Consider the following 24,129-nt stretch of genomic DNA (forward strand, 5'->3'; position numbering starts at 1 on the left):
GGGGGGGGGGGGTGGAGGGTGGGAAGGATTTATCAGAGAAAGAGTGGGGAAGAGAACAGGCAAATCTACTGAGAGACACTACTAAGCGGGGCAGCAGGTGAGATAGGAGAGGTCTGCTGCGCCATGTGGGTCAGCTCCCTGACCAAGTATCATGCCACAGTGGCTGGCAATGATAGTACTGTGTCTTTAACCCCTGTGCCACCAGGAAGGCCCTGATTTTACATTATCCTATTGGTCCTGCTTTTTCTTTATCTTGTTACTGTGGTGGATTGAAATTATTGAGCCAGCCTTGTTACCTAGACTAAAGTCCCACTTGGTCATAGTCTATAATCTTTATATTTGCTTGATTTGGTTTACTAGTACTTTACTGAAAGTTTTGCATCTATATTAATAAAAAATACTGATTTACATTTTCTTTTTTTCTGATCATTGTCTGGTTTAGGTATTAGGGTAACACTGATCTAGAATGATTTGAGAAAATTTCTCTCTTCTATTTTCTGGAGGGTTTTTGAAAGATTGGTGTTATTCATAGTATTGCCTTATATTTTCTCTTTCATTTTTTAGTAGTTTGAGTGAAATTTCTGGGGCTTTTGTTTGTTTTTGCTGGTCTAACTAAAAGTTTGTCAATAATGCTGATCTTTTCCAAAACCAATTTTGGTTTTGTTGATTTTTCTCTGTTTTTTCCAACATTTATTTCTGCTCTAATCTTTATTATTTACTTCCTCCTGCTTCCTTTGGATTGGATTAGCTGTTTCCTTTCTAATTTCTTAATTTAGAAGTTGAGGATATTGATTTGTGATTTTTTTCTTCTTTTCTAAATAGGTGTTTATAGCTATAAAACCCCTGTAGCCATTGCTTTAGCTGACTCTCATAAGTTTAGGTATATTACATTTTCATTCAAAGCATTTCTCCTGTGATTTCTTCTTACTCCCTTGGATTCTACCAGCATTTGATGAAAGTAAGTTTCAGAATTCTCTTTCTTAACAAACAGGCAGAAAACAGCTATATGATTTATTATAGAATCTCCAAATCCCAGCTGTTTCTCCAAAAACTCTTCACAAAAGGTACACCTAAGGCAAATGAAAAGATATTCCAGTGCAAGATATGACAAAGAACCCTCCCCACCAGTATGAGTTGCAAGATCATTTCAGAATCGAAGTTGGGGTAACATATTAAGTGTGCAAGAGTGAAAGGCTCCCTAGATTTTTAGATCTTATGAATTCCAAGATGAAAACCCATCTAAAGTAACTCTAGTTGATCTATGTATTTTAAACACTACTTATCTTATTAATGAAAAACTCACTCTAACATTAATAATGTTAACAAGTGGAAATCTCTAGAGTTCAAAATAGTGAAAACTGGCCAAAACATGAGATTAAGTTTCCTGGCTGCTCAAGAGTGTGTCATGTGATTGGGGAGGAGCATTCCCATCTTGCAGCAGACCAGACCATGCAGGAATAATACAAAGAAAAATGAAGGCCATCTCATAGTATAATGCAGGGGGAGATATCCCTGTTTAAAACTTTAAAATTAAATTCATTTTTATTTACCCTTCCTGGTGGCAACAGGTTAGGACACAGCACTGTAAGCTGGCCACAGCCACTTCAGCGTGAGGTCGATTCCCACCCTGACGGGTGATTCACATGGCACAGCAGACCTGTCTAATCCATTGCTCCTCTCAGCAGTGTACTTTGTAGATCTACCTGTTCTTCTCCCCACTCTTCTCTGGTGAATCCTCTCACCACCCCTGTTCTTTATACAAAAATAAATCTTTTAAAAAAAAACTCATTTTTATTTTAAAAAAGACAAATATAAGAGCTGTGAGAGCAAATTATAACAAATCATTAGTAATCAGTATAGGAACTCCTCTATTGTTCCTTGGGACAATATGGAAACAAGGAAGATGATTCCCTCCCAACTGCCCATTTTTTCTGCACCATTTATAGGTACCAAGGGATATTGTCATTGTCATTGATGTTAGCCTCAAAGAGCTGCTGTATGAAAATTCTTAATTTCCTGTTTTCAAGCGCTTGGCAGAATACTTTCCATAGGGTACTTACTCCAAGAGCTTAAAATAGTATTCCTCATCAGCCCTCCCTGGTGGCGCAGCGGGTTAAAGCACAGCACTGAGAAGTTAAAGCCACTTCCGCATGAGTTCGATTCCCACCTGCCCCAGTTCGATTCCCACCTGCCCCGGAGGTGACCACATAGCACGGCAGACCTCTCCTGACCCGCCTGCTACTCCCCTCAGCAGTGTACTTCGCCGATCTGCCTGTTCTGCTCCCCACTCTGTCTCTGGTGAAGCCACTCACTGCCCCTGAGCCTCTGGCCCGTACCCCAGTTCTGTATGCACAAAATATATGAATCTTTAAAAAAAAATAGTACTCCTTATCATTGCCTGCCATCTGTGGGGCCTCCTTTCTTCTGGCTCCCAAAGTGCCACAGATGTTTGATTTACTAAGGACGTCTGTTTAGAGGGCCCTGCCTGGTGGCACAACAGGTTAAAGCACAACACTATGAAGCTATCTGCCACCACTGCAGCATGAATTCAATTCCCAGCCAGGGAGATGACCTACATGGTGAGTCAGACTTCTCCTGATCCGCCCGCTGCTCCCCTCAGCATGTATTTCAATGCATCTGTCCTTCTATTTCCCACTATGTCTCTGGTGAATCCTCTCACCTCCCACACCTCTGGCCTATACTCCAGTTCTTGTATGCATAAATAAATCTTTTTTAAAAAGAAAGATCTGTTTAGATGCAAAAAATAGCAGTTATTACCAAGAAGGGTGAAGTTTGAAGATGGGAGAAAGGATCAAAAGAGATTCAATAGAAAACTGCTGGATGGGATTTGAGGTAGGGAATGGAAAAAGATAAAGCTGGAAACTAGGAAGGGTAGGTATTCTGAAGGAATTGGGAGCCTAGTAAAGAAGTTGGACTTTCTCCCAAGAGTAACAAGGAGCTGTGGAGGATTTAAAGCATGGGGGGAGCACATCAGCATTGTGTGTTGGACAAGTATCACTGGCTAAACTGCAACTAACGGACTGGAGAGCTAAGAGTGTAGGAGAGAGACCAGCTGGGGTCACTACTAGATAAGAGAAAATGGAGCTTATGGAGTCATGGTTATGCTTATATACCTACTTGCTCTGTGATGTTCTACTTGCTTACACAAAGTAGCCACCCATTGAGACACATGCTTGCCAAGCAAGTGGTAGTGTTTGGCACTTCCTTCCTTGACACAAGATATGCAATCTCTGTTGACAGACACAGTACGAATGGAGGGGAAATGCTCTGAAAAATCAGACTTTCCATGCTAACTTGTTATGACCTCTCTTTTTTGTAAAATCGTAATATCAAAATATTCTGAGCAACCTTCAGTTTACAATTGGATTGCCTTAGCCTCATAAAGCGCTACCTGGCCCAGACAAGCAAGCACTGCACCAAGGTGAGAAATTCCTCTTGAAGTCAAAAGTGATTTTACAACTGGCTGATTTAATAAAAGCAATTGGCTGTTATTGTAAAGTCAATATTAAGGCAATACTGAAACATACTCTTATACTGCTCAGATTGAGGAAAACCCAAATCTCATCACTCTACTATCTCCTGTAGCTTCTATTCAGTTTCTAAATAACCACTCAAACTTTCTACTATCTTGTCTTTAGATATGGAAATTCACCCATGTCGCCTATTCAGAGCTAATCAGGTTTTCTACTGTCCAGACTTCAAGATAATTCACTTAAACTTTCTAACAAGCTTTCAAAAAACTTTACAGTAATTTAATTTATAAGAAATTTCCTCTTCCTACCCTCACTTTACCCTCCAGGATGTCTCAATGAAAAGAAAAGCTATTACGTAGTAGATAAGGTTTAAGGGGCTTTATTTTGGTTAATCTTCATTGTGGTAAATACAGTAATATTAGTCTTAAACTTTGTAAATCTATGTGCCTAGTTTAACCTTGATAGATTGATTTTTAAAATGTTATAATCTCAACTAAAAGTCAATACGACCTCAGACTGTTCTTAGAAAAAAGATGATAGTGATCTCTCAGCCCAATTCATATGCTAATGTCATCCCACTGCTTGCTTGAAATGTATAAAATAAACCTCTACTGAAGCCAGAGCAGGAAAACTTGCACCCAACTGATTCCCGAGTCTTCCTCATGCCCGCTGCCCTTTTCCCCCCTCCGCTCACCAACGCCTCTCCAACCTTGAGACCCTGCCTGTTCTGACCCCCAATATTCTGTGAATGGGGACAAAGAGTCTCCATCCGACACTCCCTCTTCTGACCCAGGCTCCTTTGTTGATGTTGACGTGAGAAGCCATGTGAAGATTTCTCATTGCTGTTAACAGTTTTCATCAGGATCATAATATTGTCCAGATGATCCAGTTAGTCAATAAACAATTAACAGGAAAAAAGGCAGATGGAGGACCTAGACTAAAGAAGATCCTAGAAATAGACAGACCTAAAGTAATGTTGAATCATGATGCCTTCAAACTGTTATAGGACAGCAAATCTGTTAAGAGGACGGGGGGGGGGGGCACCCCTAAAGCCCCAAAACCTGCCTGCTCTAAGTGGGTTCTGCCATCCGCCGCAACAAGATAAAACATATAAAACTTTAATGAAAAGGGACTTTAATACAGTAAATATACAATATGGAACACAAAGAATATAACTCTAAATCAAACACCTGAAGTTACCCATCCCCTCGTGGGCAAAAGTCAACCCAAAAGGGACTGGCCCAAAGCAAGGTCTGAAAGCCTGTCACTAGACTAAAGCACCTTCTGGCCGGGACCCATGGAAAAGGGTCAGAAATGGCCAGACAAATCTGGGAGGAAAAGAGCAAAATCAAAATCAATATAAGCACTGCCATAATCACCTCCCTTCAGGTACCTCACCCACATCTGCCTTAACCAGTCCAGGGTCAGGAAACAAGCACGGTTTCTTCATCACATGCTGCTCCATGTAGCTTCCTCAGGTCTCCTGCTCCTTCTCCATCCTGCTTCATTCTCTCCTCTTCTCCCTTCTCTTCTCTCCTTTTTCTCTGCTCAGCTCCACCCTCCTTCTGGGTGGGGCAGGGAACCTGGAACTTCCCTTTTTCCTAGGGACCACCCTGTTACAAAACCACATACATAATAAGTCATTTTGGGACACTTGGAAAAACTTGAATGCTGATTAGACTGTTATTTTTAGTTGCTGTTAATTGTGTTAGGTATGATTGCATTGTAGTGTTGTTTTTTGTGAAAGATTATTTGTTAGAGACAAATGTTGACACATTTATAAATAAAATATGAATCTGGGATTTATTTTAAAGTAATCATGAAAGAGCCTCACTGTTAGCATAAGGGTTAAAGTCTCAATGCTATCAACAAACATATTGCCAGCCACCGCGGCCACCCACATGGCACAGCAGACCTCTCCTGTCTTGCCCGCTGCTTCCCTCAGCAGTGTACTTTGTTGATCCATCTATGTGTTCCCCACTCTGTCTCTGGTGAATCCTCACACCTTTGACCTACACCCCAGTTAATGTATGCATAAATAAATCTTTTTTTTTTTTGGAGGAAACTCTTTTATTTTTTTTTAAAGATTTATTTATGCATACAGAACTGGAATACAGGCCAGAGGTGTAAGGCCGGTGAGAGGATTCACCAGAGATAGAGTGGGAAACAACAGGAAGATGGATGAAGTACACTGCTGAGGGGAGCAGCGGGGCTAGAGTGGAGAGACTTGCTGTGCCATGTGGGTCACCTCCCTGACTGGGGGTTGATTGTGCTGAAGTGGCTGTGTCTAGCTTTGCAGTGCTGCACCTGAAGCCATTGTGTCAACCAGGAGGGCCCTGAACATGCAAGTTTTACTCCATTCTTGACAACAGTGGGTTTGTCATTTTAAGAATAAGTAGTTCCTTAGGAATTGTGATTGTTAACTTTATGTGTCAACTTGACTAGGCTAAGGGATGCCCAGATAGCTGCTAAGTTATTTCTAAATGTGCCTATGAGGGTGTTTCTGGAAGAGATTAGCAATTGAGTTGATGAACTGAATAAAGCAGCTGTTTCTCCAAAGTGAGTGAGCACTATCCAATTCCTTGAAGGCCTGGAAATAATAAAAATACAGAGGGAAGGTGACTTGACTTTCTCTCTCTCTGCTTGAGCAAAGACACCCATTTTTGCCTTTCAATTATAGTACTCCTGGTTCTCAGGCTTTCAGACTCAAATACACCCTTATATTATTTTTTTCTGATTCACAGGACTTAGACTGAATTACCTCAATGGTTTCCTGGTTCTCTAGTTTGTAGTCCATAGGTAGTGGGGCCTCTCAGTTTCTATTACCTTGTAAGTCAATTCCTGTAACATATCACACACATAAACACACACACTCTCTCTCTATTAATTCTGTTTCTTTGTCCAACTGTAACTAATACAAGGATCTTCCTGTTTCCACATGACGTTTGTTGCTGTTTTGCAGCAGGAATTCCATGAGGGACACAATAGATGTGGAGCAGGTTTGCAAGGCAAGACTCTGCAGAAGTTCTTATGCCATTTTGAAGGCACCCAGCCCATTAAAAGCTGAGCATGGTATGAGGAATAAGGTCCAGAAGTTGGGATTGGAATGGAGGACAAAGGTTTATGAGGAGCAGAGAAGGGGACATTGTGACCATACATCAAGAGACATTTGCGTCAGCAAGATATCTGCTAGTATCACAGGCAGAGTTATCCCTGGGCTCCCATGGAGATAGTCTGATCAACAGTGGCCTAGGCATCCCCAGCTTGCCTCGTGATATAGACAATACTCCATAGGTAGTCAAGGAATGTTCTGCTGGGATTTGCAGACAGCAAATAGGTCACAGTTGCCCATGAGTGGTCAGCTGGTAGCCAGCTCATAGGAACCCACCTCTCCCCTTGCATATATATTTTGTGGATGTTCAGCTTACTCCAAAGCCTTACTTTTATCCTCTTCATATAGAAATATGAGAATCTGTGTGTACTACACACTACTAGACTTTTTTGTGCACACAAAAAAGACTGAGAGAACTTGGAACTTTCTTCAGGATGGTATTAGCATGGTTTTTACTTGCTTCTCTATACTCTTGTCACTACTTCTAGTATTTGTTTATTTATAGCTTTCCATGCATCCTCTTATTTAATTTTTTTAACTTTTTAAAAGATCTTGTTTATGCATACAGAAATGGGGTACAGGCCTGAGGTGCAAGGGTGGTGAGAGGATTCACCAGAAACAGAGTGAGGAGCAGAACAGGCAGCTCGGCCAAGTATGTTGTGATGGGAGTAGCGGAGGAGACAGGAGAGGTCTGCTGCACCATACGGATCACCTCTGGGGGTGGAGGGTGGGGGTCAAACTCACTCTGAAGTGGCCACAACTTGGCTTAGCTTCACAGTGCAGTGTTCCAACCCACTGAGCCACCAGGGAGGGCTCTTACTTTTTATTTCTAATGGTAGTAATGGTTTACAACACAGTATAGTTCTAAGGGAAAATATTCACATCACTTCAGATGTATGTTACCCTAAATTTTACTAAGAACCTGTACTAGTTTTATACCCAGAAAACATTGTTTGTGTATTAAAATGATTACTGATAAGCTTGGCCAACAGAAGAAAGGCGTCAGGAAGGCACCCATCCTAAGAGAGGTCAGCTGGGAGTCACTTCAGAGACATACCTTGACTGTCACGAAGAAGAGATGATTTTAGCAGCCACTGTCACATTTGACATTGCTCTTCTCATGGTAGTGGAGAAGACAATGTATAATAATCCTCTGTCTTTTGCTTCAGGGGTCTGAAGCTCCAAGAAATCCTCCTCAGACATACTATTAATGATACTTTCATTGATTTTCCCAAAGTATTTTCTTGCCTAAAAGTTTAGGACAGGATTTGGGGTCTCAGACTTGGACTTCTTCACTTATGCGTAAGGGAACTAGATAACTTGCCTCAATTTCCTTATCTATAATATGGGCACCATAAACACATCCAATTTGCAGCATTACTGTGATGAATATTTAATCTGGGTAAAGAGTATCTGCAAGGGCCTCCCTGGGGGTGTACGGGTTGAATCTCAGTGCTATCACTACTGTGGCGTTCTCTCCCCAGCCAGGGAACTAAACCACACATGGCCACTCCTGTCTCACACCTGCTGCTCCCCTCAGCAGTGTATTTCAATAGATTTGCCTGATCTGCTCTGTCTCTGGTGAATCTTCTCACCCCCTGCACAACTGGCCTACACCCCAGTTCTTGTATGTATAAGTAAATAAAACTAAATATGTATTTTTAAAAAGAGTATCTGTAAATAGTAAGTACTTAATGATTAATTCTATCCATTTTATTTATTTACTTATTTTAAAAGATATATTTTATTTATGCATATAAGAACTGTAGTGTAGGCCAGAGATGTGGGGGGTGATTAGGGTAAGAGGATTCACCAGAGACAGAGTGGGGAGCAAAAGAGGCAGATTGACTGAAATACACTGCTGAGAGGAGCAGCAGGCCAGAAAGGAGAGGTTTGCTGTGCCATGTGGGTTAGTTCCCTGGCCAGGGATTGAACTTGTGCAGCCATGGCTGCAGCTAGCTTCATAGTGCTGAGACTTAAACCCTTGTGCACCAGGGCGGCCTTAATTCTATCCTTTTTAGTATAGAATTGTAAATGAAAGAATGAATTTGGATAGGCATTTAAGATAATTAGATATTTAAGAAGTTTCAGAATAACAGAGTATGATTCCTTTTTAAATTTTTTTCAAGATTTATTTATTTATGCATGCAAGAACTGGAATACAGGCCAGAGGTACAGGGGTAAAAGAATTCGCCAGAGACAGAGTGGGGAGCAGAATAGGCAGATCCACTGAAATACACTGCTGAGGGGAGCAGTGGGTGAGACAGAAGAGGTCTGCCATGTCATGTGGGTCAGCTCCCTGGGTGGGGATTGAACTTGTGCTGCAGTGGCTGCAGAAAGCCTCACAGTGCTGTGCTTTAAACTGCTGTGCCACCAGGGAGGGCCCAACTACTTTTTAAAAATAAATATCTTCATATTTATTTTTGTACATAACATCATCTGGAGAGGTATTTTTTCAAATGAGGAGTAAGGTAGATATTTGTAGAAATAGACAGGAGAGTGCCTTATATCTAGTTGAAGAAAGTAGGGCAAAAGGAGTTTATTTTTTTTTAGGTCATCACAGGGGCAATGGAGATGGAGGGAGAGGAAGAGAAGCTAGACACATTCACAAGTCCATAGGACTTGGTAATCGATGATGATATTTAGTTTGTGGTTAGAAAGAGAAAAGCAGCTTCTAATGACTGAAACTAACCTGCAGGTTGGGCTTAGTATCTCCAAAGTAAATGACTTCACAGACCAAAAAGAATGGAGATGTGATTTTAATGATCAAAATTAAAAACAAGACTCCATCATCATAATATCTGAATACAGACATGAGAGGTGAACGCTTTTCAAACCACACAGCCACATACACACAAGACCAAATATCCCCTTATCCTAGCTAATGTGATGGATAGCTCTCCTTTCCTCTCAGTGTCTAGAAAAGGTTGAATTACCCCTGTTTCCTGACAGTATTAATTCCAGAGTAAAGCCCTGCTTTGTGGGTGTAGCATACAAGGCTCCTTTCAAGTTAAGACAAGAAAATGACACTTGATTGCCCTGGAACAGTAGGTGTGCAAGCCACATTATGACGGGGGACACCGGGGGGCATTTGACTGATGTGCTTTGTGCCCCAGGGGCTGATCAGTAGAATGTCTTGTTAATAAGATTTGAGTCATGGATGGGAGTGAGTGTAAACATTGGATTCACCCTTCCTAAAGCCCAAAAATACAGTGCTCACTCTAACTCACCCTTCTCTGTCAAAAAAAAGACCAGGGTGTTGCTCTTGAGCAGCATCCTGCATCAAGCATCCTGCATCCTACAGCCGGCTCCACCAACCCTGTTTCTTTTATCATTGTGGTGCTGTACACTCAATGCTGCTTCCTTGAACATTCCCTCAAATCACTTAAGACAACCCCAAATCCTTTTTAACACTTCCTACTGAGATCTCCCTTACTACCAAAATTCATCTTTTTTCAATTATTGATATTCTTAGTGGTCTTTTGGGGGAAAAGAGCAGGGTGAGGATGGAGGTGCAGGGGTGAGAGAACCCACCAAAGAGGAGTGGAGAACAGAACACACGGATTGATTGTAATACACTGAGAAGGGAAGCAGCAGGGGAGACAGAAGAAGTCTGCCCATGAAGGAAAAATTTAAGGTCTCCTTCATACTTTGTGTTTGCAGGCTTTCTATGGGGCACCAGTTTGCACCATTTATCTGTTCGGCTATCTGGTCTCTGGTACTGGCCTTTGTTTTTGCTTCTGCATTTGTGGAGATGGGCTGGTTCTTCTGGTAGTGGTGGTTGGTTTTATAGCTTTGTCCCTAAGGCAGTTTATCTATCCCCTTACTTACTCCAGCCTCCCAAATCTGCCTGCAAGGTCAAAGAGTGGGGGCTTAGATTTTAAACCTTATTCAATAATACCCTGACAAAAGCCACTGATATCAGCATAAGCAACCCAGACTGGATCATGGTGCCTTTCTCAGGCATGATTAATGGTCATTAATCTGTGCCTAGCCCCACGTAATGGCTGGAAGATCCGCTAGTCTCTTTCACAAGTCCCATGAGGTTGTTTTGTTTTTTAAGATTTATGTCTTATTTATGCATACAAGAACTGGGTGTAGGTCAGGTTGGGGGTGGCGGTTATTCACCAGACACAGAGTGCGCAGCAGAACAAGCAGATCTACTGAAATACACTGCCAGGGGAGCAGCGAGAGACAAGAGAGGTTTGTTGCACAGACATATAGGTTAGCAACCCCCTGGCCTGGGATCACTGTGGCTGCCAAGATTGCTAGTGCTGGGACTTAACCCCTTGAGCCACCAGGGAGGCCCCGTTTTGAGATTTTTAACGGAACCGTTATGCTGTTCTCTCTGAGCCATCACAGAAAGTATTAACTGACATTTAATGTGTGTACTATTACACAGGCAGTGCTTTTAGAGTTCTAATTTTAATTAATTTACTTCTTCCATCAGAACCATAAAGATAGGTACTATTATTATCGGGTTTTACTATTAAAAAAAACCGAAGTACAGAAGTAACCTAACTTTCGGAATGAGAGTCAGAGGTCCCCAAAAGAATTCTCACATGCTTGCAACACTGCCCCGGCGGCCATGTTGGTGGTAGTCTGCAAGGACTGCAACTCCCGGCATCCCCCGCGGCCGCAGATCTTCGCGCACAACAAATCCCGGCGTGCCCATGGGCAGCCCGGAGTGGAGGATTCTAGAAGGCGTGACGTGGGGTCGGGAGTGGGCTCGGAGGCGGGCGCTTCTCAGCAGTAGCTGTGGCCGCAGCTGTCGGGCCTGGGCCCGGGGGTGGTGGGGGCCGTGGGCGCAGCCTGTTCGTTTCCCCAGCCATGGCCGCGCTGGGCCGGCCTTTCAGCGGCCTTCCACTGAGTGGCGGCTCGGACTTCCTGCAGCCGCCGCCGGCCTTCGCCGGCCGGGCCTTCCCCACGGGGACGGACGGCGCGGAGCTGGCCCCGCGGCCGGGACCCCGCGTCGTCCCCAGCAATCCGGGCGGGGGCGCGTCGCGCGGACGGTGAGGAGCCCGGCGGACGCGAAGCGGGTGGGCGGGCGGGATGTGGCGCTCCAGGCGGGAGCGGGCGCGGGCTCCGCGCACGGTCTGGTCGACCCTCTCTCCTCACGATTCTTTGCTGTAGATTTCTCATCTCTTTTACAGATGAGGAAACTGATCCCCAGAGACGTTAACTGTAGGTCGCCTGAGGGCGCACAGCCCCGGAGAGTCCTGTTCGGACCTTGGCCGCCAGCGCCTCGGGGAAGTGGGGAGACTTTCCCAGCCTCACCCAGGTGGTGCCGGGCTTGGAACTCGGGCCGATTGCAGCCTGGATGTCCCCTCAGCGAATACACACTCCCCTTCCAGATGGTGACAACTTTCAGTGCTGCTCTGCCGCACAGTTTCCTCATCCACAGAATGGGGCAGAAATGGGTCCTCGTAGTGAGATCGTGGAAACAAGTGCTTAGCACTGTGTTGGCCCGAACACCTTTCCCTGCGTTAACTTTCTCTCCCCCCCCCCGCCCCCCACCCCTCGCACCCCGTTTCTGCCCCATTACCGTCACAAAATGCAAAGTTTCCATTTTAGTCTTTAGCCACCATGGGGAACATCCCCATTTTAACATAACTAGGTGATCTGTCTATCCATCCCACTTGCAAGGTACTGTGGGGTGGGCCAAATTATTGGCCAAAGAAAGTGGTAGTGAAAACACAACACATTTCTCAGTTGACTAATGTTTGTTTCTTTCAACAGTGCTTCGGTTCACTGTAAAAAGAAACACAAGCGGGAAGACGAGGAGGATGAAGAGTAAGTTTCAGGCGTCATTTATTCAGTTGGTGGTTGTTTGGATGGTTTTGAGTGTCTCTGCCCCAGGCACAAGGAACTTGTAACATTGGTTGGCTTTTAGAGACAGTTACTGGGTGACTGGCAGTTGCTCAGAGGGAAACTTCATTCTAACGGATTGTAATGTGTGAATTTTGAATCACGTGGATATTATTACATGCACAATGGAAAAGAATTCCAAGGGTGCAAAAGGATACATAGACTCTCCACACTCCCACCCCTCCCCAAAGGCAAACCCTGTTTCTGCTTTGAGAAATAAAACATACAAGCTCTAAGTATAGGGAGATACTGTTCACACTCCAGACATTGATCTTTTCACTTTTCTATAGTTTTCTGTCAGCAGGGTTCTACCTAATTTCTTTTTCCTTTCGTAGCCTAGGTTAACCAGTCTCTTGAAGAATTTCTATGTTATTTCTCATCTTTTGCTATTACTAACACATCTGCCACGACTTTTAAAATTTTTTGTTTATACTTGCAGTGAATTCCTAGATGGGAAATTGCTGGGTCAGTATACGCTTTTTTTTTTTTTTTTAAGATTTTATTGATTTATGCATAAATCTGGGAACAGGCCAGAAGTTCAGGGATGGTGAGAGTGGGAAGCAGAACAGGCAGATTGACGAGTACACTGCTGAGGGGAACAGCAGGTGATACAGAAGAGGTCTGCTGTTCCATGTGGATCATATCTGGGGCTGGGGATCCAACTCGCACTGAAGTGGCTGCGCCTTACTGTGCTGCACTGCGCTTTAAACCCACTGCACCACCAGGGAGGGCTTTACAGTATATACATTTTAAACTTTGACAAGAATTGTCAAGTTACAGTCCTTTTCACAGCAGAAATGCCTGTTTCTCCACCTCAGCAGAACTGTATTTTTCAAACTTTTTTATTGCCACCTGACAGGAAAAAGATTACATCTCATAGACAGGTATTCTAATAAAAACAGGAGAAAAACGGCCCATCCTGGTGGAGCAAGAGTTAGGACGGAGCAGTTAAAGCTAGCGGCAACCTCTTCAGTGTTAATTCCATCCCGCCCCCCAGAGGTGACCCACATGGTGCAGCAGACCTCTCTTGTCTCGCCCACTGCTCCCCTCAGCAGTGTACTTCGTGGATCTGCCTATTCTGCGCCCCCACTCTCTCTGGTGAGTCCTCTCACCGCCCGCTATCTCTGGCCTGTACCCCAGTTCTGGATAAACAAACAAAAATAATTCCCCAAAGAAGATATTAAAAGGACCAACCAAATGAAATGATTTTCACTTCATCATTCTTAAGGGAAATGCATATAAAAGCTTTAATGAGGTGCTACTTCACCATGCTACTCCAGTGAATACTGGATGTGTTATGGAGCACTAGAAATTCTCATATGGGTGAGAATGTAAACTGGTACATGTACTTTGGGGGACAGTTTGGTATTATGAAATTGAAAGCTTCTTTATACACCATTTTACCCAGTAGTTACCTCCCTGAGTATGTATACAGGATACCTGTCCATCAGGACACCAGGATAAGAAAATTTATAGCAATTTTGTTCATAATATTTCAAAACTGGAAATAACTCAAATGTTATTTCCCCAACAATAAAATGAAGTTACAAATGCATAGAGTGGAGTTCTGATCAACAAAAAATAAAAGGACTAAGCAATATGGACATATGTGCTTATAAGCATATGCAAACAAAAGAAATATCACAAGGATATTATACAGTTAAATTCTTTAAATACAAAGTTAAATTCTAGGCAAAACTAAGCAGTTTAGTCTGCCTGCCACAGATCTGTTAGTGGACTTCTTTTTTTGGAGATTTATTTATGCATACAAGAACTGTGGCCTAAGCTAGAGCAATATGTGTGTAAAAGGGTTCATCACAGAGTAGGGAACAGAATAAGCAGCTCTGCTGAAATACACTGCTGAGGGGAGCAGAGGCCAACACAATAGCTATGCCATGTGGGTCAGCTTTCTGGGAGGGGATTGAACCCAGGCTGCAGGTAGTTTGAGCACTGAGACTTAACCACTTCACCACCAGGGAGGCCCCTAGTGTACTTTTTTTTTAAAGAAAGTAATCATAAAGTGTTTATAAGTTAAATATTCTGAAATGCTGACAGAATTGTATATCTTGGGTGATGTTTTAATGGATGTTTGTTTTGTAATTATCCATCAGATTGTGTTTACCTTTTTTTAAAGACTTACATTTTTATGTACACAAGAACTGGGGTGTAGGCCAGAGTTGCAAGGGGATGAGAGGATTCCCTAAAGATGGGTACAGAATAGGTGGACTGACTGAAATACACTGTTGAGGGGAAAAGAAGGCGAGACAGGAGAGGTCTGTTGGCGCCATGTGGGTCAAGTCAGCTCCCTGGCTGGAGACTGAATTGGTATGTAATGGCTGGTGATAAATTCATGGTGCTAAGACTTAACTCCTTGTGCCACCAGGGAGGCCACTAGATTGTGTATATTTTCAAAGATTTATACATACAAGAACTGGAGTATAGACCAGAGGTGCCAAGGTGAGAGGATTAATCAGAGGCAGAGTAAGGAATAGAACAGGCAGCTCTACTGAAATACACTGCTGAAGGGAGCAGCAGGCAGGACAGGAGCTGCCATGTGGGTCAGCTCCTTGGCCTGGGATCAAACTCGTGCTGTAGTGTTTGTGGATACCTTCATAGTGCTATGCTTTCACCACCAGAGAGGGCCAGTTGTGTTTATGAGTGTAGTAATTCATTGTTAAAAAGAAGTTAGATCACATTTATTTATATTTTGTAAATCATAAGTGATGTTGAACATCATTTAAGCCATTAGTGTTTAATTTTTTGTGAAGTGTTTCTCCAGATTATTGGTTCATTTTTTTGCCACTGTTGATCAGTCAGAAATCTTATTAAAGAAATCAGTTCATTATGTGTATTACAAATATTTTCCCCAAATTGGTCTTTTTTCCGACTTTGGGTGTGATTTTTTTTTTTTCTCCCATCAGAAACTGTGGATTCTCTCTAACCTTAACATGTTCATAAAAAAGTTAAACATGAAGTTGCCTTCATTTAAAAAACATTAAACCTGGCAATATTGATGTTTTTTATTACATTGGAATTGCCGGGGGATACACAGGAACCTTTTTGCTCTTACTAGGGATTCCCTATAAGGATTATTGTTCCCAATGTTAAAAATGTGAAAGGTAAAAATGGTTGACTTAAAAGTTAACCACCTTTATTTCACTCATAGCAGGAGTATAATGGACCAGGCGAGAAGATAACAAAAATAATGAACAACCATATACCAGAGACATTCTGTGGGGGCGGAGTGGGGAATGGGATCAAAAACGGGGGGGGGGGGGGGGGGGGGGGAAATGCACGGGACTATGGTGGTGGCACAGGGGTGATTTGGTGATGGGAAACCCGCGGGGATTACAATCGAGATGGAAAAAAAAAATGTGCAAAATGATGTAAAAATAAACTTTGTAATAAAAAAAAAAGTTAAACCACCTTTAATATACAGATGGAGAGATTGATGAATCCCCCAGGAGAATGAGGGACTCAACATTTAGTTGTCTAGTGCTAAAAGCATGCAGCCCAGCTGCTACTTCTATAGCTTTTAAAGTCTTATATAATTTAAAAAAAAATTTTGTTTATACATACAAGAGTTGCAGGTCAGAGCTACAATGGGGTTATACCAGAGGATTCACCAGAGACAGAGGGTGGGAAAGAACAGGCAGATGTATTGAAACATTGCTAAAGGGAGCAAGACAAGACAAGGCAAGATGGGCAAACAAGAGAGGTCAGCTGCTCCATGTGGGTCACCTCTCTGGCTGGGGATCAGATTCTGCTGCAGTGGCATATAGCTTTGTAGTGCTGAGACAACCCCTTGCACCACCAAGGAGGCCTCTAAATTAGCTTTTTGTTGCTATTTATTTGGGAGTTGGACCTATAGGCATGAAATAGTTTATCCTAAGTAATGTTACAGGTCACAGAACCCAACTCTTACACTCAGGTGCTTTCATATTTGAACTGTTAGATGTGCTAGCAAATGTATCCCTTCCCTCTAGATATGTTCTGCTTTTTCTCATTTGGGTGTTTTGAATGTGTGTATGTAACTTTTCTGCTTTCCAAAACATCACATACTTTGAAATATACAGATATTACAGAATATTTGATGTTTAGACAGACATTCTTACAACTTTCTTATGAGGGCTCTCCCTGATAGTGCAGCGAGTTAAAGCACTGCATTATGAAGCTCTCTGAAGCCACTGCAGCATGTGTTCGATTCCCGGCCAGGAAGCTGACCCACATGGCGCGGCAGACCTCTCCTGACCCACCCACAGCTCCCCTCAGAAGTGTATTTCAAGGTCTGCCTGTTCTGTTCCCTACCCTGTCTCTGGTGAATCCTCTCACCCACCACACCTCTGGCCTATACCCCAAGTTCTGTAAGCATAAATAAATAAATCTTTAAAAAAAAAAAAAACTCCTTATGAATTGATACTAATTATAAAGCAAATATTATATAGTAGTTGATTTCAATTAAAAATCTAGTTTTAGGCGCCTCCTTGGTGGTGCAAGGGGTTGAGTCTCAACACCGAAGCTATCTGCAGCCACTGCAACTCAAGTTCAGTCCCCTGCCAGGGAGCTAACCACATGGCATAGCTAACCTTTCCTGTGTCGCCCATTGTTTCCTCAGTAGTATATTTCAGTAGCAGAGTAGCTCTACTCACCATTCTGTCGCTAGTGAATCTTATCAAAACCTACCCTGCCCGCCCCAACACCTCTGGCCTACACCCCGGCTCTTAGATGCATACGTAAATAAAATCTAGGTTCAAGAAAGCATTATTGTCATTTTATATTGACAGAGACTTCAGTGTTAATTGTCATAGTCTTACATGTAATGGAAATTTCTCTTTGTAAATTATATGCTACATCCTTTCACACTCAGTTTATCGTAAGCATTAATTTTTTGTGTTGGAAAACTTCTGGTCTTAAGATTACACTTGCTGATACCCAAGAAACAAAGTATTTTTGGTCTAAATGCACACATAGAAGAGGGTCAGTTGTCTGTTTAACTTGCTTTAGACAGCTTTCAAATAAACACTAGCAGTTTGCAGTACTTGAAAATACTAGTACAAGGTATTGTAAGAACTTGAACAGCAGAACTACCCTAAGTGGCTAAGAGATTTTAGTGGAAATGACATAGAATTAGGATTCAGGAACTCTGGAGTCTAGTTCCAAAATGCAATTCACTATCTTTGGAGGAGGTACTTTAGCTTTTCTAGACCCTAGTTTCCAGATTTGGAAAGCAAATTAAATTTGGTGAACTTTTAAGGTCCTTTTGAGTATAAGTTTTTCAAAAAGTGAAGATAGTTTAATACATTGCAAGGGGCGGGGGGGAGGGGGAAGCGAACCCCATTCTTAATCAGGTATTCATTGAAACTGACTGTAGATATTTTAGAGAGGACCAAGAAATCAATATTATCTGTACTTGTAGTTCTTAGAACAAACTGGTGATACGTTTTAAGAAAATATAGCATGACTGCTAGATACCCTGTAATGACCAGTTTGTTGGAGCATCAGCAATTTGACAACATGTGGCTGGTGCTGAATTACTGCTTTGTGATTTTGGTTTCTTTAATTCCCACTTGACCTTTGCAGAGTCAAGTAAGTAGGAATGACTAGTTCTTAACACTTCTGATCTGAACAGGCAAAATTGAAGAATTTCATTATAGAAAGGGATGGTACACTTCACATTGGTAAGGATTTTCATTGAATTTGTTTTGTTTTGTTTCAGTTGTCCAGTAAGAAAGAAAAGACTAACTGAAGCAGGGCTCTGTGCTAGTCCTAATGACTGGGTTCTTTGTGCACATCAGGATATAGAGGGTCATGGAGTAAATTCATGCACTGGTGGCCCTTCTGCACCTGGCATGTTAGATGTTATTTGTGAAGAAATGGATCAGACAACAGGAGAACCACAGTGTGAAGTTGCCCGAAGGAAGCTTCAGGAAATTGAAGATAGGTAAGTGGGTGACTTTTCGCTGTGCTTACGTGACTGTCAGTATTCTTTTAAGCTAGTCTATTCATTAATTGGCGAAACCTTGATCGTTAGCCTCTTAGACTATAAAAAGTAGGGAACTTGAAGTATACACATTGTCAAAGTAAGCTGTTATAGAACTATAATAAGTATTTCCATTTATTATTTCTGAATACTAGTTTTTGGTTTATGGAGTTTTCAGGATACAGTCTTCAAATTTGCTTACATTGAATGTTAAACTTCTGTTAACTGAAATGTATAATACTTTTTCCACTAAGGTATGGTCTCTTTTTACTTAATCTTTTGCTGTAGCATTTACCATTTTTATCTTTATTTTAAAATTTTTATTCATTTTATTCAACTAGAATATATAAGTTTTACCAAATAACATTTCTTTCTCTGTTCTGCCTTTATTAGAATTATTGACGAAGATGAAGAAGTTGAAGCTGACAGGAATGTTAACCACCTCCCCAGCCTTGTCCTATCTGATACAATGAAAACAGGTTTGAAGAGGGAATTTGATGAAGTTTTTACAAAGAAAATGATTGAGTCCATGTAAGTTTGGTTCTTGCTTAGTATTTAGCTTAGGTTGGAAATGTTTTCTAAGTACTTCGGGAGTGAGCAAAATGCCCTGTAAGCAGGAGTTTGCAGTATTCAGGAGTCACTCCCTTGCAGTCTTTTGAGGTTCTAAAATGCACTGTAGTCTAATATTTGGGAATGGGAGGATTGCCAAGAGAGAGACAATTTATTCTTTTCAGTTCTTATCATTGAGTATAGAAACAACTTTTAAAACTTGTTTATTTGGCTCTTTCAGTTATCCAAGAACATTGTTGAGACCTAGGTAACTTTCCAACAAAGCTGTCACAGAGGTCACAAACCAAAACTCATATTCTTGTCTCTCAGTGTATAGTTCTTCACACCTTCAGGTCTAAGAACCAAGTTTGCTGTTAATTTAGACACGGGGAAGTGGACTTAATTTTCTGGTTTCCTAAATCATAAGAGTAGAAAAACAGAAACAATGATTGCTCTGTACTTCTCATCCTGGAACCTAGATGATCTCATTGCCATTATCTTAGTAAAATAGTATGCAAGTTATAAAGTACCTTTTAGGTCTTGTCTATCAAAGACTTTAGATAGATGTGGCACTCACTGACAAAAAGTTTTTAGATATCTGAAACATTCGCTTAGAACACTAGTCCCAGTGATTCCAGGTAGATGAAGCATTATTGCCTTTGAATGTGGTGGATTCAGCTCCTGCTTGATGTTGTATCATAGGGATTCTGCACTATACCTTCCTCGGTCCTTCCTTCCTCACCACCTTGACCTTTATAATTAACTGCCAAGCCCTGAGGATGGGAAAATCATTTGGACAAGAATAAGCAGGTCATATTGCCCTCCAGTCTAAAATACAGCACGATAAACTTTTGGTGGTTTTCCAGAATCTAGCCTTTAGGAGTGGGTGTTCATCATTTGTGTTTTATTTTGCATTACTTGCCTTTGAGTTCCAGAAACCAGCTAATTAACATTGGATTGGGGAGGACAAAGCATTGATGACATCTATTGTCAGTTTGATAGGCACAAACATTGATGTTTTGATTTACTCCAAAATGGGTTGTTACAGCTCTACTAAGTAAAAGACAAACAGATATTTTTAATGTGTGTGTACAGTATTTGATTTTCATTTATAAAGGCCTAATACAAGATAGAGTGCACACATCTGCCAATATTAACCACAGTTTAAAAAATTAAAATGTTAAATCCAGTCTCTTTCATGTTGAATGTTTATATTCAACAACCAGTTGACTTGATTGAAAATGCATGTAAAATGTTAATTTTTATGTGTTGTAAAAATTGGCTTGGCTTATAATGAATCTCCTGTTCTGATGCCACCAGTTCAAAACTCTAGATATTAGGTAACAAGCATTAACTTTTCAACATACACCTTTTATTTTCATGCCCTAAAATTTTGATAAAGATCTATTTCATGTCTTAGGAGCCGTCCTTCCATGGAACTTGTGCTCTGGAAACCTCTCCCTGAACTCCTTTCTGATAAGCCAAAGCCAGCAACTAATACTAAGAACTACACAGGAGAGAGCCAAAGTAAACGTGCAGCTGCTGGCACTGCCTTCCCTCTGAGAACTGAACTGTTCCTGGAACACCGGCAAACAGTGCTGCCTATTTACAATAGTTTGGAGACATCTGCTTGCACAGAAGAAGAGATGGAACTATAGAAATCAGTTTCTGCACTAAAATTGTCAAACTGTCAAAGACTCATGTACAGTCATGAGTCTACTTGTATAGTATATGGTCTTGAAAGTTTGATGAAACGGGTGTAGTAATATATCCACCTGTGATTTGGGGTGGGACTCTTATTTTGGGTAGTCATTTATTGAACACTTTGCCAACAGAGCTTGTCTGAAGGAAAAGCAGTTTTCTAGGGGACATATTAAAAAGGAATGTGAAGTTACAGTTTGCAAAGGCAAGTATAGAAGCTATGTGTGTAAGGGTGACTTAGGTGATCTCTCACATTTTTTAAACTCTTCAGATACCTAGATAATATTGGGACACAAGTTGAACAAAATGCATTAAGAAGGAAGAATGCTCCTACTACACTACCCTGACAGTTGAGTAACAACTTTGTCTGTAGATGTCAGTTACCGTGGTAACTATATTGCGATAAAGGAGAAAAGAAGAGTAACTTAAGCCTATTGCTAAGAAATTTATCAGGCTATGAAACTTGTATGTTGCTGCCAATTCATTGTAGCTAGAAAGTAGCTGGTAGCATTATGGTTCACTTCTCTGCCTCTGAAAATGCAGTGAAAATACCAAGAAGAGGTGTTTCCTTTGAGGCTTTTTTGCCTTGTGCTACTGTTGCTCCTTGGTTTCCCTTGCATAATTGATTAAATTCAGTTATTCAGTAATGTTTACAGCTTAATTAACTTTGGTAGTTTAAAAGATTATAAGGTAATACATGTGTAAATTGGCTGTGTGAGAAATATCCCATTCCTTAGTAATCCTGAGGAAGGGCTATGTCAGCTAAACCAAGCATTGACAACTTTAGTTTAAAAAGAAGCGGGGGTACACCTGGGCAGTACATTGAGTTTTTAATGTTAATTCAGAAAGCAGTTACTATTTAATTAACTGAGAACATATGGTCAAGTGACATTTACTGAAATAACCAATTTGCCAGGTGCTTCAACTATTGTGCAGTAAGCCTAAAAATTACTAGAAAATAGATTCCTGCTAGCAGGAAATCTTTATTTTGAGTACTTAAGCTAGTCTCAAGGTATCCTCTGGGGATAAACAGGATTGAAATTTTTTTATTTCTCAGGAAGCTCTTCAGTGTGGCAAGGACTTGTAGTATAAAGTAAATTGACAACTCTTTTAGTGCTACAGAAGATTCACAATTACATGCCTGACCCTTTCACCATACAGCAGGAGGCCACTCCAGTTCTTTTCGTTTTGTTTCCTGAGTTTCCTCCTTCTTTGTGGGAATCAGATATCTTGTGTAGAAAAAAATAGTTCATGCCAAAATAGAGGTGACTTTGGAAACCAGTTCCCAAGCAATTTTGAGACCAGGTTGAAATCCCTTCCCTGTTACAGATGGCATAGAAAACACAAGTCTGTTAATTGGACTATTCCTTTTCTTGCCAATTGTTCTTGCTTTCTCTATTTCTGTCTGCATAGTCAGGAAAAGATTTAATGTTTAATATTTAAACAAAATATTTAATGTCTACAAGGTAAAATTATTCAAACTTTAAACCAGTATTGAAACCAGTTGGAAACCAGCTAATAGTTTCTTAATCTAAGATTTAGAGATGAATGTAAACTGTATTCTGTTGAAATGTGCAAGTGTTTGATTCATGCCGTTTGTCCTGCCTTTAAAGTCACTGTTTAGTGGGACCAACTTAAAAAGTTTGTAGCCTTAAAAAAATCACCATGCTAAAATATTTATTCCTAATATAAGTCAAAAACATAAGTGACTGCCCTGAGTTGGATAGTCTCAGTGTTAGGGTCCAAGGGGAGATGACAGCTTTCCGAAGAAAGACCCCATGCACACCTATTGTTTTCTGTTGAGAATTTGTTGGGCAATTCTCTCTCTGATCAGAGGGAAAAAGAGCCTGAAAACAAGGCTCTGATAATGTTGGTAAATATAGAAGAGAATTAAGATTCTGGTAAAAGGCAAACAATCTGTTTCAGGAGTCAAATTATCTGACAAAATTATTTCTGCAAGAAAACAGATGTTTAATGCTCTTAAACTTTATCTTCTTGCATATGTTTGTACAAAAATTATCTTCATCCTTGTGGTGCTTATTCATCTGAGCCATCTACAAAGTCCCCATGCCTTTGCTTTGTTTTTCTTTTGTAGTATAAGGCTTTTGCTTTTGCCTTAAGGTCTCCCTAGGAAATTAACAGAACTTTTAATTTTGTACAGTTTCTGCAGCATGGATCAAACATTGGCTTATGATGCTAATGTGTGAGGATAAAAAATTACCTAAAGCAGGTGAGCTTTAATGAACAAATGTATATTTTCTCTGAGTTTGAGTAGAGTGTGTATGTGTGTTTTATAAGTATGAAGACAGTCCAGTTTTAACAAATTAATTGGTCAAGTTACAAACTGTTACTCATTCTTAAAAAGGTACAAATGTAAAACTTAGAAATATAACTAGGATAGGGACTGGAACCATAAAAAGTATGTTTACCAGTGGTTCATTAATTATTTTGGATATGGAGTTCAGTTTTGTTTTTCATTAGTGACAAGAATGATGCAGTACTAGGAAAGTTCTGAAAGATGCTGTTAGTTTTACTTTAAAATGAGAATATGGTGTATCTGTATTTTATTTTCAATAAAACTTCTAAGTGTTTTGGATTTTCTGAAATATTTGTATTACTGTGCTTAAGTAAATGAAATCAAGTATCCTTTTCTATAAACTGTAGTTAAAGCAGCTCTCATATCAGTGACTTAAGTTTATTTTGAAGACCGTTGTGCCATTCGAAAGCTCATACAGCTCTTTTTACTCGGACAGTCAGTCCATTGCCATTGATCTGTCAGTCGACAACATTGATTAACTTTGGTGAGTAATCATCAATCTTCAGATGGCAGTATTAGCTTGAGTTTCCAAAAGTGTTATGGTATAGTGTTCACATAAGTTTGTGACCCTTTGAAGAGAGAAAAGGAAAATTTCATGATGATAAGATACATGGTCAATTCCTTTGAGTTGACAGGTCACTGGGTGGCAGTGTTGCCTGCATATTTACAACTTTTTTTTTTTTTTTAATAAATTTGGATCCCTAATATGTGAAAGATTGAGTTACATGTGGATTGCAATTACAGAAAACTTAGGATAGTCTGTTTTTCACCAAAATTGGAAATCACAGCTGAAAGTTACTTAATGACCAGGAAACTAAAGCCTAAGTAGATAGTGATAATTTAGTCCTATGTTCCAACTTACCAGGTCCAGTATTCTTCCTATCTGACCAGTGATTTTATGATCTTTTTGCAGTGATGTCTAGAATGTTACTTGATTCTCATTGAAATAATATGAAGTATGGTTATGAATGATGTGTAACATTAAGCTCCTTGAGGGAATATAGTTTTATGTATTAGTTTCATTCAAATAATCTACCAGTGGCATTTTAGAAATGAACTAAATGCAATTAGAATACAATGTTAGAATATTCCTTTAGCAAACCAAGGC

General features: G+C 40.8%; 1 protein-coding gene across 1 annotated transcript; it reads left to right on the plus strand.

Moving 5' to 3' along the window:
- The first annotated feature begins 11,298 nt into the window (after positions 1-11,298).
- On the plus strand, positions 11,299-23,252 carry CCDC117 (coiled-coil domain containing 117). Its single transcript, XM_004690864.2, has 5 exons — positions 11,299-11,618; positions 12,346-12,399; positions 18,191-18,415; positions 18,848-18,985; positions 20,424-23,252. Exons 1-5 carry the CDS (start codon positions 11,437-11,439, stop codon positions 20,659-20,661), a joined length of 837 nt encoding a protein of 278 aa, XP_004690921.1. The 5' UTR covers positions 11,299-11,436; the 3' UTR covers positions 20,662-23,252.
- Positions 23,253-24,129: the final 877 nt, after the last annotated feature.

The sequence above is a fragment of the Condylura cristata genome, unplaced genomic scaffold (genome assembly GCF_000260355.1).
Source record: "Condylura cristata isolate star-nosed mole 26May11 unplaced genomic scaffold, ConCri1.0 scaffold00029, whole genome shotgun sequence".
In the NCBI taxonomy this organism is placed as follows: domain Eukaryota; kingdom Metazoa; phylum Chordata; class Mammalia; order Eulipotyphla; family Talpidae; genus Condylura; species Condylura cristata.